The sequence below is a fragment of the Fonsecaea monophora genome, assembly GCF_001642475.1.
Source record: "Fonsecaea monophora strain CBS 269.37 chromosome Unknown Scaff54, whole genome shotgun sequence".
In the NCBI taxonomy this organism is placed as follows: domain Eukaryota; kingdom Fungi; phylum Ascomycota; class Eurotiomycetes; order Chaetothyriales; family Herpotrichiellaceae; genus Fonsecaea; species Fonsecaea monophora.
In genome coordinates, this window is record NW_019173985.1 from 102,754 (window position 1) to 116,266 (window position 13,513).

Here is a 13,513-nt window from a genome sequence, read left to right on the forward strand (position 1 = left end):
GTATTCTCATGGCTATTGTCCGTCCGTTAGGAAACGTCTTTCCATATACGGGCCCCGATGGATATTTTAAGCGGCCCGAGTTCATGCCAGGAGGGGAACTGGCGCAGACAACGCCGCCTCTTCTGAGCACTAGTGGGATCCCGTTGTTCGTCCAACTTGGCCTCGACCTGGAAAATCGACCATGGCCTTCCTCTTTGAGACGGGTGAAGTAGCAAGAACTTAGTGTCACAGCTTTGTGCCGGAGGTCTATATCCCGACGTTCTTCAAGACTTACTTGGCCAGATGCGTCGCAAGACAGCCCCAGAATCACTGATTTGGTGGCAATGACGAACCCATGGATAGGAGATTCAGCCCAGCCGGCTGTGAGGCTGAAGCCACCAATGACGATCACTCCTCGTTCAGAAATTGAGATCGACATGGGGTTTTTGAGATGCCCATACGTCTTCCATGTCCCTTTTGAGGGTGGTGATGAAGTTGAGCTATAAAATCTAAAGAGGCAGCGCTGTCCATCCTTCTTGTTGTGCATTCCCTTTCGTGAGTACAGCTAGGTCATTGTCATTCTGATCTTGCCACTATTGTCTCCTTCCAACATGAAGTCCTTCTTTCTACTACTTTCCTATTTGGTTGCGACCGCCGCAGCGTCTGGCTCGGTCTGCTCTAGTGGAGTTTACGCATTGCTCGCACCTCTTCGCGGATATGCTCCCGCTCAGTCCTATTGCACCAGTCATTACCCACCGTCGACGGTAGTCACGACTGTGACACTGGTCAGCTCAGCTCCGGTCAAGGCCAAGCGACACTTCCAGACAACGACGACAACGAAAACGACCATAAAGGCTCCATCGACAACAACGGTGAAACCTCCATCTACCTCGACCACCAAGCCTCCTTCTACTACTACTACGACGACAAGGTCAACGTCAACATCCGTTGATCCCAAAGCTGCACTCTTCTCGACCTTGTTGTCCGAGGCGTCTGCCATAGTCTCGACCCTCTGCTCGTGTATCGAGAGCATTCCTACTAGCACGGTATAGTGGACTTGACTGTGATATAAGTGTCTGATTGATGACGTTTGTCTTTAGAAAACGATCACACCATCTACCACCACCACCACCACCACCACCACCACAAGCACCATTCCGACCACTACCCCAAGTACTACCACCACAACAACCACTACGACGACAACAACGGTAAGTGCTGGCTGGACCTATCAATGAGAATGCACGCTGACTTTATCAGACGACCACAACGACAAGCGCTGCGCCATCCCCTGTCTGCTCAGAGTAAGTATACTTCTTCCGCTCTGCCCACTCCGAGGCGGCGGGTCTTGCGCAGCATTCAAATGACTCTCTGTAGAAATCTCGAAGCCTGCACCAGCAGTTCCGACTGTATCAGCCTCGATGTCACGACAGATTGCACCTGCTATTCTCGCATCTCCGGCTGTGGAACTGACGGCGATGGCGTCTGTCTACCAACAAATCAATTCAGCAACCCCACGCCCTGCACCGACGATTCCCAATGCCCGTTTCTGTCTTACTGTGTAGCCACCGACGGTGGCTCTTTCTGCTACAGCCAATTCCCGGCATGCGCGGGGGAGGCTGTTACCAAACGTCTGTTCCGTAGGGACCAGGATAATATGAGCAAGGCGAAGAAGATACGAAGGAGGGATCAGGGCATGCTGGTCTAAAGGAGATTTTGGAAGAATATCTGTTGGCAGTCGAGATATAGTTTGCTATAACTCTGTGAATGGAGGATAGCTGTATGGGGATGGTGGAGTCACCCAAGCCTTCTAACCTGGTCGAGTCTTTTTATCAACAAACATAATAATAATGCCTACTTTTATACAAAACCCCCCAAGACTCACTAGGCTCGCCCCGCCCCAACGTCGGAAAAATACCGAGGAATCTGTTCCAACCCTTTGGATCCCTTTGGGCCCCCTTTCTATCTTGCTAATCAGATCTCACCTCTGGTGCCTCCATCTTCCCTGGGTTCCCGAAACTCCCTGGGCTCCGCATATAGGGCTGCTTTTCGGGGTAGAGTGAGTGACTGGCTGACCCAAACCCTCCCCTGAACAGGCTGAGGCTGGCCCGTCATGTTCATCACCTACAATGACCTGGACGACATGCGCGATGCCCGCAAACGCTCGCAGATCAACGCTTTCGTCAATCGCGGTCGTAGAGTCAACAGGGCCAAACCCTCGACGCCTCGATCATCACACCCGCCGACAGCAGCACAATGGCACGCGCGCCATCCTATTCGAACTTCTACGCCCGTCACGGTCGACTCGGAATTGTTGGCCCAGGTCGAGAATATCGGGGATGGTCGAGATGGTCAGCAAGTTACCGACGACATCATCTACGCGTTACTGAGAAGGCGACGTCTTCCCAAGTTGCCCGTTCAATATGCCTTGGGTGGCCATCGCAGGGATCCATTTGCGTCCTTTCCCATACCTCAGACCGGACAGATCGAATGGGCGGCCGATTTCTGTGAGTGCAACGCGGTCTGAAACATCTCTTGGTTAGAGATCAGAGCTGACGAGTCTCCAACCAGTCCTCCAAGACTACGCCGCCATGAATGCATCGCTATACGCCGATGATTCGGGCAAAAACTGGCTGACTGGCACACTCTTCCCCCTGGCGCTGCAATCCGACATGCTCTTCGAGGCACTCATCCTTTCCATGGCTCGATATACCAACCCTGCTGGACCCAACGCCCTCGTTCCAGGTGGTGTGCACTTTGCACATCTCCGTTCCAGCGTGCTGGGGAAACTCCATCGGACGCTTTCCCAGTCCAAAGAGATCTCGACCTCGGACACCACCATCCACACCGTGATATGTTTGATAGCTGCCGATGTCTGTTTGACCCTTTGTCCTTGCTCGGGAGAGACTGATACTGACTCCTCGGTAGTTCTTCGCCGGTCACGACGACCACGCATCAACCCACCTCAAAGGCCTCCACACGCTGGTTTCGCTCCGTGGCGGACTGGAGCATGGCAACTTTGACCGCCAGACGAAATACAACCTGGCAGGGTATGTTCTATGCCGCCCCTCTCGCCCTGTCTTTGGAGATGCTAATTGCAAAACTCCCTCTAGCACCGAAGCATTGTATTCATTTGCGCTGCAACGTATGCAGGCGGCGTCGGCCGAGGCCGTCAAGCCCGAATCCGAACTGACCTACCCCAAGCATCCGTTCTCGCCGGAACTGTGCACAGAGATCGCGACCCTACCCCATGGACTCAGCGACATTGCCCTTGAGGGGAGGATTTCCACGCAGATCATCGAACTGCTGTGCCGGCTCGCCCACATGGCCCAGGAGACCCCTCTAACCAAACGCGCCACGACGGAGGAAATCTACCACGTGTCGGTCGACCTCATGACGCTGATCACGCGGACGACCGTCTCGCCGCTGGAACGGAGCATCTGCGTCTTCTGCTGGCTGTTCGTGCTGCGGGAGCAGCCGGACCGCAACGAGAGCCAGAAACTCTACGGCCAGTTCCTGGTCAACCTGCGGCGGCGGATCAAGAAGACGGCCGACTCGTTCATGACGCTCGACGGCGCGAAGCCCGACTACGCCATGTGGGGGGTCGCCATCCTGGTCGTCGAGAAGAGCACCGAGCGCATCGGCCTGACCGCCGACGAACAGGCCGAGGTTTTTGAGGAGCTCCTCCGCCGACATCCCCCGGCCAGGCGTTGGAAGGACACGGTCAAGAGCCTCAAGAGGTTCTTCTTCCTCGACGCGTGGGTCGACGAATACCGTGTCTGGTGGGACAAGGAGATTGAGAGGCATCGAAGACGACCGAGAGAGGAAGGACAGAGCTGACACGTTGTTCTCTCTACTGGAGCTAGTATACTCGGGCTAGATGGAGAGTGTCTGATCCGACATTTGATCCTCCTCCAGCCACTGATACTCGAACTCATGCTGGACACATGTCGCAACATCATGCTATGTATGCACCCCTAGGTCGCCAATTCTCACATGCGGCCATCACGGCTCAAATACGACAATACCGCCACTCCTGCCCTGCTTCTCAGCCGCATCGAACGCCTGCTCCCACTCCTCCAACTTGAACTTGGCCACGACTCTTGCGCCTAGTGGATTGACACTGTCTGCGTCTCTGTGCAGCTTGACCACCCCTGATTCAACCAGGGCAATGAGCCGCTTGACGTCCGTGGGCTCGTACATCCACTTTCCCTTGACGGTGATGTCGTTGCGCATCAACACGCCGTGCGGCAGGACGACGTCATGGTTGCCACCACCCATGAGACACATCCTGCCGCCGTGCCTGAGGGCGAAGACCCCGGCCTTGAGGTGTTTCGAGTCGGCGGCCGCGGGAGGGGAGATGTCGAAGAAGACGTCGACGACGCCGCCCAGGGCCTGGAGGGCCTTCAAGTCGACCTCCCAGTCTCCCGTCAGCGGGACGGTCTCGACCCGCGCGCGCTTTTCCGGCGCGACGGCGCTTTTCAGGTCCGCGAGGATCTCCTCGTTGCGCCCCATGCAGACGACCCGGCCGGCGCCCAGCTCCAGACACAGGTGCGCCGCGGCGGAGCCGAAGCCGCCCGTCGCGGGGCTGACGACCACGGTCTCGCCGGGCTTGAGGTCCACGCACAGCGGGCCCAGCCCGCCGTACGCGACCAGCATCTTGGGGATGAACATGAGGTTGCCGAGCTGGTAGCCGAGTTTCCGCAGGAGCTTGTCCTCGTCGAGCGCGAAGCAGTTCTCGAGCGGCCACCGCACGTACTCGGCGTAGGTGCCGTCGCGCCAGCCGTCGCGGAACAACTTGGCCGCGGCGCTGCTGTTGCCGTGGGCGATGGCGCTGAGGAACGTGGCGCCCGCGGCGCGGTCGACGTCGTCGCGGCCCCGGATCGTCACGTCCAGGAAACACAGGTCCCCGACGCGCAGGGTCGTCGCGTCGGGACCCAGCGCCACCACCCGCGCCAACGCCGTCTGTCCCAGTGTCAGCGGCGTCGGGTACGGGTACCGTCGCACCCCGTTGTAGATGTCCTTGGTGTAGCTGATGACCGAGGCATGGAGCACGCGCAGCACCGCCGACCCCGGCGTCACTTGCGGGGTGGGGATGTGTTGCACGGTGGGGGGTTCGGCGTAGATTTCCTGGCGCAGGGCGCGGTGGGTCGGTGGGATGGACATTGTGGTGGATACTGTCTGTGAGTATAATGCGTGTATGGGTGGGTGGGTGTATGTATATACCCAGTAGGGAATGAAGAGAGATATAGACAGTTTCGTTGCACTATCTCTCTTGTTTTCTCTTTTTGCAGCCCACTCAAAAGGGGATTTCCTGAGATGAGTTGGGGATTCAATGTGTGTATATGAGAGAAAGAGAGAGAGGGAGAGAGAGAGAGAGAGAGAGAGAGCAAGGCTAGGAGGAAAGAGACAGAGAATGAGAGAGGGGAATAAGAGGGGATTCTTATACCTTTTCTTGAATGTATTGGACCTATGTATGTGCATCATCTTGTCCGCATCGTCATCACTCTCCCTCTCTCCGTGTGTGTCTCTCGCTCTCTTTTCTCCTCCTCCTCACTCTGTCTTCCTCCCCTGTTGTGGGAATCAATCAAGAAGGGGGTTGCTGAATGAATTCCTCCGAACCCGACTCCGTCCCTAACTCCTTCATTGCGTCCCTCCGTCAGTATGTGTAGATTGAGTGACTGAATATGCACGACCGTCTTAACTCCGCCGAACCCCGAAATCAAGGAGCCGGGCAAACCGAGAAACTCTCCCACGGATGACTGTAGGGTTATTTGTACTGGTGGCCAACTAACAATGTTAACAAGGTCAAAATAATCACAATGTAGATATAGAGGGGGGATCTATACCCTTTCCGATGGATGGGGTTTAGCGCTGGCGTGGGTGCCAAGAGGCGGTCACTAAAAGGTCCTAAGTTAAGCTTACTGTACGGGTCAAGGCACGTGCATGGCCAACCATGAGTAGGGAAGGGAAGGTGGGGTAAACTATTACCTCTTACTACTCGCAAGTATTACTTCGCAGATACGGATCAGAAATCCGCATTCCAGAAGAAGCCATTATCGCAATTGCAAAAAGATTCGACCACCAAGTGATGGGCTCTTTACTGGAAAAAGGGAGACTGGAAGAGCCACTTACCGGAGATGTGATCAAAGCAGCGGTGGAGAATCTAGACGGTGAAAAAGTGCTACAGACTATATTAACCCAAGAAGAATTTCAAATTTCATTTCCCGAAACAGCAATGTTCGACATTGCAAGAAGATTCGGCCATCAGACATTTAAGCTTGCTCTCAAGCAGCTCAAGAAGCAAGGATCCAAAGTGCGGATTACCAGAGAAATAATGGACGCAGCAAGGCACAATTACGACAATACCAATGAAATAGTGAAGCTTCTCCTTGCACAGTCAGGAGTGAGAGACCTGATTGAAGGAGAAGACCTTGTTTCATTCGCAAGATATTTCGATGAAGAATTGATGGATCTTTTGCTGACATCGTTAGCACCAGAGGTTCAGGTTGACCCGGGGGTACCACAGAGAATGGTCAAAGCAATCGAGGTAAACAGTAAGATTGACAGTCTTGATAAAAAGAAGGCCCTGGGAGAGAGGATAATGTCGACCTTCGTTGAAAGAACTACAGTGGTGGTGTGACCCAGGCACCAGGTCCAACCCATGTGGTTCACGGCTGCTGAACACATTCGGGCAAGTCAGTCCGATTCAGGAACTCTGGCAACATGTAAGTTCCGGATCGGACCATGGGACCATGGGACAATGGGACCTGTTGTACCTAGGTAGGGAGGGGGATCACAGCTGCAAGTGAATGTTGCCTCGAAAAGGGCAAGTCCTTACTCCGTACTTACTACTAGCACCAGTAACATCCAATCCCAGGTACTCGGTAGTATTGTTACTCGTAGGTGCTAACCTCTCATTAGGGAGGATTTGAAAGGCCTGAAGACCGATCCATGGATGATGGAGGATCGAGGATGGATATTAGATGGCGAGATGGATATTGGACATATCGAATCCCCTAACTCCAGCCAATCACCCACTTACAAGGTCTGGGAAAAGTACAAGTATATGATGACAAGATGGCTACCTACGAGTAGGTATCTCTCAGAGGTAAATGGCGGCACGGGATCGGGCCATCTATTTGACCCTGCCGTCTAGGAATGCCCCGGTCATCTGGTCACCAGGTCACCCATGGATGGCCTTCTGGACAAAAGAAGCGCAGCAGCTCCCTTGTAGCCCCTCGATCGACACATGGCCTCACTCGAGCTACCCACTCGTAGCTGACGAGCGAAATCCTCCCGCCTGCGCCATTGACCACCCCAGACCGACGCCAGACCCCATTGTATCTTCCAACGCTTCCAACGCTTCAAACTGAATACATTCCTGGTATCTCTCAGCGACGCTCAAAGGAGCACAACAATCTCCATGTAGCGGCTCAACTTCAGACGCCCATGGAGATCCTCCTCCTCGCCCTCGTCTGAATGGCATCCTTCTCACTGCCCACAACATCTTCCGTTTGCGCCGTCAACCCAAACACCTTTGCAGACAAAGATTTCGACCCAGTAGGCAGGGGAATGTTTGTCGTTTTCTTGGGTGCCGGCGTCCCGTTCACACTCCCACCATTCAATTTCCTGAGTCTGCGCACTTTTTTGACCCCTCTGTTCTGTTGACGCAGAAGCGAACGCAGCTGCTCGACTCCCTCCTTGCCTCCTGCTCCTCCCTCCGCCTCCGAGTTGCTGTCCACCTCTGAGTTGCTGTCCGCTTTGCAACCCTCGTCCTCTCTCACTTCCCCCATCACTGTTTCGTCAACAGTGCTCTCCTCGACTTCTCCGTGAAAGGTCGCAAGCTTCTCGGCCCAAGCCACCTCTTTTCTCTTGCTACTCTTCTTCGTCGGCCCAGTCTCCGGATTCGGCTGTTCAGCCCCGGCCTCTTCCGAGAACTGCCTAGCCTTCTGCTCAGCATCCATCTGCAGCAACCTGACCTTTGCCGAGACTGCCCCGTTCTTGTTACTCTTAGTGTTTGTACGGGTGGTCACCGCAAGCGATTCAGCTTCGTTGCGGGCGGCGATAAATTCGGTACCATTGAGCCGCTTGAGGGAGATAGTGTTCGGAAGGCTTGTGGCAGGTTTTTGCAGTCTTGGAAGTCGGGTGAAGAGTCGAGAGCTTCGTCGAGGAGAGACATTGACTTCTGGTTCTGGAGCTGTGGCGACAATCGTTGGTGTTTCTTCACTGTCGGTAGCTTCCGGGGGAGTACTGGTCACATCTTCAATGTGAGAAGAACTTGAATTTTTCATAGATGGGTCCGCCGATTCCTCCAGTTGCGTTGTTGTATTTTCTTCGGTTGCCTGTTCTTTAGCTGCTTTCCGTGCGCGAGCTCGAGATAGGAAATCATGCAGGTAGGCTGTATCGTCGTGATCGGGAGGGCTAGCTACGGATTCAATCGGGCCAAAAATGCTCGAGACAGTGAAAGAAAGTGGTGCGTCTTGATGTCCATTTCCACCAGAGGCAAGGTCCTCGTCGAGCGCCGGCATAGATGCATTTGACGAGGATGGCATGGTTGCAGGCGGAGGTGAAGAGGTGGAAGAAGTGTTCATCAACTCAGTGATGGGTGACAGAGGTTGAGGCAAGTCCGCTGCCTGGAGAGGAGGAGTGACACTGTCTAAGACATGCAAAGGTTTCGTTGTCATATCACTGTTTTCAATCTCGATCCGGTCCTCTGCTCCATCGTGATTTCCGAGGACAGGTGAAGCCGTTCTGTGTTCTGAGATCCCGCGGTCCTCGTCGTCCTCGATGCCGTCGTCAGCCTCATTGGAAGTGTTTTGATCTTCCTGATCCATTGCAAACACCCCACATTCCAACACCTTTCGTTTCGGACTGGGTGTCGTCATTCCATCCTCGTCCCATTTAGAGGCGATGTAGTCGGCATTCTCTTGATCCTCCTCTCCACCGAGATGGGAAATTCTCAATCTCTTGACCGGCCGTGTGGCAAGTCGCCTGTTCTCCTTCCTCCAATTCTCCCCAATGTTCGCACCGATGGCACCCAATGGGACGCGTTTCCATATCTTCTGTGCGTCGTTTCGCGCCACAAACGGTGTCGCTGGCCGCCTCTCCCACGCTCTAGGTAGGGATTTGACTCGCCGAGGGGTAAACGTGTAAGGGCGTGAAGGGCTGGAGGTGTTTTCCTTGTCCGGTTCCTGCGACGGCGTGGAGTTGGCGAAGTAGGGCGAACGACGAGGCGACGTCTGCTGGGGCGAGCGTAAGCAAGTCGTTGATGCGCCCTCGCTGAGAGCATAAGGTTGCCGTGGCGAAGGAGTGTCAAGCGCTACCGCCGCGGCCATATCAATATTTTCCGTGCGTTTGTTGATTCGAATTGAGTGCGGCGCCAGAACTTTAGCCAGTCAATAAGCGATCTGGATGCTGGGGCGATATATAATGAAAGCAATACGCGGATCTGAGTTTATAGATGAGAATCACTAGCTGACAATAGCGACGACCACGACTTCTGGCGCGCGCGCCGTGCTGAAGCGTGACTTGATTGCAATAATGGCGCATCAAATGGCGATCTGCGCGACGGGCCAATGTTTATAGTGACAAAAAGAGCCTAGTCTGTCTCGGCACACTTGCCTTAAACGAGCACTCAACATCAAATACCTCATCAACTCATCCTCCAACTCCTGGTAGAGCACAAAATTCAACACGAACAAACACTTCAAGAGCAATTAATCATGTGTTTTCTGCGCGTGGGCAGCTCGCGTTAGGCCGTTTGCCATGACTAAGTCTAATGCTTTCATCAAATCATTTACACGAACGTAACCCTCGGACCTTGACCTGACCCTCCCGTTTTTGAACCTCTCCTCCCAATCTTCTGTTATTATCACCAAAGTGAACAGCCATAACTGTCCGGCTTTCAGAGCCTGTAAGCATAGGCAACGTCCCCGACCCAACATCCACAAAGTGTCAATCGCTATGCAAAACATGCTCGTGCTGGTGTACAAGGAGGTTTTGTGTATACATGACTCATTCGACCTCCCATTCCAAGGTTTCCGTGATATCCCAGGACGCCAATGACATAAAAAGGAAATGTCGTGCCAGTATGCGTGTTGTGGGTCTTGTGCCACGCAGAACAACAATGCTAAAGACAGTCAAGAAAGGAAATGTTTCAAAAGATTAGTCGCGCTCATTTAGTGCTGTTGATAGTGCATATGGGGGATGAACTCGGCCGATTCAATCATGGGTCCACGTGGGTAGGCGGTAGGCGGTGCACTTTGCGGCGCCATGGTGACTGGGCTGTCATTGACAAAATTGGCATATTCCCAGGTAGGCATGCGTGAGGCTGGAGCAGTCATCGGATGGGCAGGCATGCTCATCATAGCTTGGGTGACGGGAACTCCATTGTGATAGATGTACTGGCCATTGACGTCGTAGGCAGGGACGTACTCAGGTACCTGCAACTGCAGCTCGGGTGGTCCAGTCACAACTGGTCCAGGGACGCGCATCTGGACAGCTTGGGGGAGATATCCCATCTCGGCATTCATCGGATACCCGGCATGTGCCATGTATTCTGGATGGGGCGAGGATGGATATTGATATTCGGTCAGACCCTCTCCGCCGTACATGGACGAAGCAGGTGTGAGGAGTGGTGCCGCAGTGGAAGAGTAGCTGGCAGAGTACTTGGAAATGATCTTCTTCAATGCGGTGGCCAGAATCTTCCACGGAAACACCTTGACATCTTTCTCGATGTTGCGTGGCTTTGGGTGAGGGAAGCCCATGATAACCTTGAAGAATTCCTCGCTGTCCTGTCGAGCCTTGGAAACAGTCAAAGGGCGGAAGCCTTCGAGGTTGCGACGAATCCGGTTCTTCTCCTCAACAGTGAAACGAACCCCGACCAGGGCTTCGAGAAGATAGATGGTGTCAACCGAGGTGACATAGAACTCGTTCTTCTCTTTCCACCAGATACAGCTGATGCAAATGCTGCTGGCCTGGCGATCCTGGGGAGTGACTGGCTTGAAGCTCGCCGTAATAGTGCTGCCAGACTGTTCTCGTTCGAACACGACGAGACGCCGACGAGCGTCCTTTTCCTCTGCAGTCCAGTCTTCTTTCATACTGTCCAAGTCTCCTTTGAGCTTGAGATTAGCCTTGAGGTTGGACAATGTATATGGATTGAAGGTCTGCGTTTGTCCAATAGCTATCGTGGAGCAAGAAGCTGTTGGTGAGGGCTGCATGGTCGAGGTCCGAACCAGCTTGGGCACTGACGACTTCAAAGGAGAACTTGTGGTTGGACGGGGAATGGGAGTCATGGGCGCAGCAGGGCTCTGCTCACTCTTGACGGTGGTGAAGGATGGACTGAAAGCAGGCGTGTTTGGAGAAGGAGCAGCCAACGACACCTGAGACGCAGTTGAAGTTGAATAGTGGTGACCAGAGGGTCTGGGAGACGCGCCATGGCTAACGCAGCTAGGAATGCCGGCGCTGCCAGTAGGGGTCGGCACGAATGGAGAATAAGGGGATGTTTGACCGCTAATGTCGTAGTAGTCACCATTGGGGTCCTGGACGTGAACTTGGGCAAGGACTGCTCTCTTCTGGGCTGGTAGATCGTACTCGTCCTCAGTCGAAGCCTTGCGTTTGCGGGGGAGAGTTTGAATACTCTGAGATGAGGGGATGCGCTGGTGATGCGCATTGGCCACTCTCACATCCCCATCTTTCACATCTCTAGACTCCGCACAAGGGCCACTGCCAGGAAAGCTCTTCTCGGAGATATAGTCGTTTCCAGCTATGTACTGGAAGTCGGCTTCCTGTGGGTTTCCAGGTTGAAGAAGAGGGTGATGATCATACGGAGTGGGAGGAAAACTGCCGTAGAACACCTGGTTGTCGATGGCAGGAGGCTCAAACTCTATGACATGAGTCAGTAACAGATACTTCCACATCAACGAAGGGACGACCTACTCATGAGCCCTGCTTGACCTGGTCCATCATAGCCAGACATGGAGAAGAGCTGACCAGGTTTGGCCTCGAGGCCGTCCTGGAACTGACTTGCAAAATGCTCTCCAGCAAAGACTGCAGGATCGTATGAATCGTCGACTATGAATGGAGTGCGGAAGTCGGGGAACGACTGAGAAACGTGTCAGTATTTGAATCAGTCTGGGAGGAGTGACACGACACCATGATGGTAGAGGCCAAGACAAGGGCAGGGGGGAACGCAAGATTGGACTCACCTGAAAGTGGTTGAAAGTTATGGACGCCAGCTTGACGGTATTTTGGTAAATTTCTTGGAACAAAAAAATCACTAAGCGAGCGACTGTGTGCTAAACGAGTGTGGTGGGAGGCTAAATGGCGCCTCGAATCAAAGCGAGTGACTGTTGCAAAATGCTATCGAGATTCGAATGTCTGGGATGTCAATATCGACTTTCGCCAGGGGTACATTCGAAGACGGGGCGAAGAATTTCAAAGGCTGACTGAGGACTCCTGAAGAGCAGGAGTTGGCGGCTGGCTGAGAGCACCAATTGAGACGAGATGCGATTTAGACCGACGTCGCCAGTTTGAGCGATGTGTGATGAAGCCGAGAACTCGTCGATCCCGAAGAGGTTTGGGAGTCGGGAAGGTGAGGCAGATTTAATCTTGAGAACAAAGAATTCCAACCGGGTGGAACGAACTATAACACTGATCAGCCAAACTATCGCCAGGCCAGATGGAAATCAAGGTTACCAGGATCTTCCTGTGTAAGGGATGCTCACCTCTGTCAAGATAGATCGAGAAGAGATTGTGGCAAATATCTGTAACGGGTTCCGAGAGCGAGTCGATTTGGGAAGTAAATCCCTCTTCTACCACTGGCAGGAAACCAACTGTTATCGAGGGCGTCAGTGAGACATTCAAGAATTCATCGAGGGGAAAATGAAAGATAATTTCAATGCCCAGGCAAGGACATGATGTGCAAGCAAGGAGTTGTCTGGGTCTGTCTTTTTTGACGTACCCAGAGGACTCCAAGGGTAGCAAGGAATAATTTTGAGAACCAACTGATACACTTACCCAGGAGGCCGATTTTCCGACTTGAACCAGAGGTCAGGAACCCAAAGGCGTTCCAAACCCTTGTACCCTTTTCGGACGGGTCTATCCGTCGAGTTTTACCAGGTAAGTCGTCACCAAACGGGTGGTTGCGCAGCGAAAGAGTTGTGAGATGTGAAGTTGCCCACGAGTTTCCAGCCTTTATTTCGTGCAAATGGAAACACAGAGGAACCACGAATGTTTCAACTATCACTCGTACACCGGACAGGAGTCGAGTAAATATCAATAGCTCTCTTTTTCCACAATCAAATGTGGTTTCTAGGCTGCGAAATTGAGAGGTGGTGGATTGGAAGGATTCTGGGATCGGCTGATTTTGAGGGGGGAGGCTTTTCAGCGAACCAATTCGAAAAGCGAAGGACTTGAGCGATTGATGTCCAACGAGGGGATATTCGAAGTCGTGAAAAGCGAGTGTGTTATTGTCTTCAAAGTCGAAGTAAACGAAAGTATGGTCTGCGAACAGAACCAGAAAACTTGGGTT

The 13,513-nt window shown here is 53.4% G+C and overlaps 6 protein-coding genes across 6 annotated transcripts; 3 read left to right on the forward strand and 3 right to left on the reverse strand.

Moving 5' to 3' along the window:
- Window positions 1-590: 590 nt before the first annotated feature.
- AYO21_07219 (hypothetical protein) lies at window positions 591-1,687 on the forward strand (the record flags this gene model as incomplete). The annotated part of the gene is made up of 4 exons (XM_022657176.1): window positions 591-1,025; window positions 1,080-1,190; window positions 1,240-1,283; window positions 1,357-1,687. 4 exons carry the CDS (start codon window positions 591-593, stop codon window positions 1,685-1,687), a joined length of 921 nt encoding a protein of 306 aa, XP_022510511.1.
- Window positions 1,688-2,092: 405 nt separating this feature from the next.
- Window positions 2,093-3,819, forward strand: AYO21_07220 (hypothetical protein; the record flags this gene model as incomplete). The annotated part of the gene is made up of 4 exons (XM_022657177.1): window positions 2,093-2,486; window positions 2,551-2,852; window positions 2,908-3,029; window positions 3,093-3,819. 4 exons carry the CDS (start codon window positions 2,093-2,095, stop codon window positions 3,817-3,819), a joined length of 1,545 nt encoding a protein of 514 aa, XP_022510512.1.
- Window positions 3,820-3,984: 165 nt separating this feature from the next.
- AYO21_07221 (hypothetical protein) lies at window positions 3,985-5,145 on the reverse strand (the record flags this gene model as incomplete). Its single annotated transcript, XM_022657178.1, has 1 exon — window positions 3,985-5,145. One exon carries the CDS (start codon window positions 5,143-5,145, stop codon window positions 3,985-3,987), a length of 1,161 nt encoding a protein of 386 aa, XP_022510513.1.
- Window positions 5,146-5,935: 790 nt separating this feature from the next.
- AYO21_07222 (hypothetical protein) lies at window positions 5,936-6,622 on the forward strand (the record flags this gene model as incomplete). The annotated part of the gene is made up of 2 exons (XM_022657179.1): window positions 5,936-5,939; window positions 5,988-6,622. 2 exons carry the CDS (start codon window positions 5,936-5,938, stop codon window positions 6,620-6,622), a joined length of 639 nt encoding a protein of 212 aa, XP_022510514.1.
- A 799-nt stretch (window positions 6,623-7,421) lies between these two features.
- AYO21_07223 (hypothetical protein) lies at window positions 7,422-9,317 on the reverse strand (the record flags this gene model as incomplete). Its single annotated transcript, XM_022657180.1, has 1 exon — window positions 7,422-9,317. The coding sequence occupies one exon, from the start codon at window positions 9,315-9,317 to the stop codon at window positions 7,422-7,424; it is 1,896 nt and encodes a 631-aa protein (XP_022510515.1).
- Window positions 9,318-10,160: 843 nt separating this feature from the next.
- Window positions 10,161-12,138, reverse strand: AYO21_07224 (hypothetical protein; the record flags this gene model as incomplete). The annotated part of the gene is made up of 3 exons (XM_022657181.1): window positions 10,161-11,866; window positions 11,920-12,085; window positions 12,136-12,138. The coding sequence occupies 3 exons, from the start codon at window positions 12,136-12,138 to the stop codon at window positions 10,161-10,163; spliced, it is 1,875 nt and encodes a 624-aa protein (XP_022510516.1).
- Between the last annotated feature and the right edge of the window lie 1,375 nt (window positions 12,139-13,513).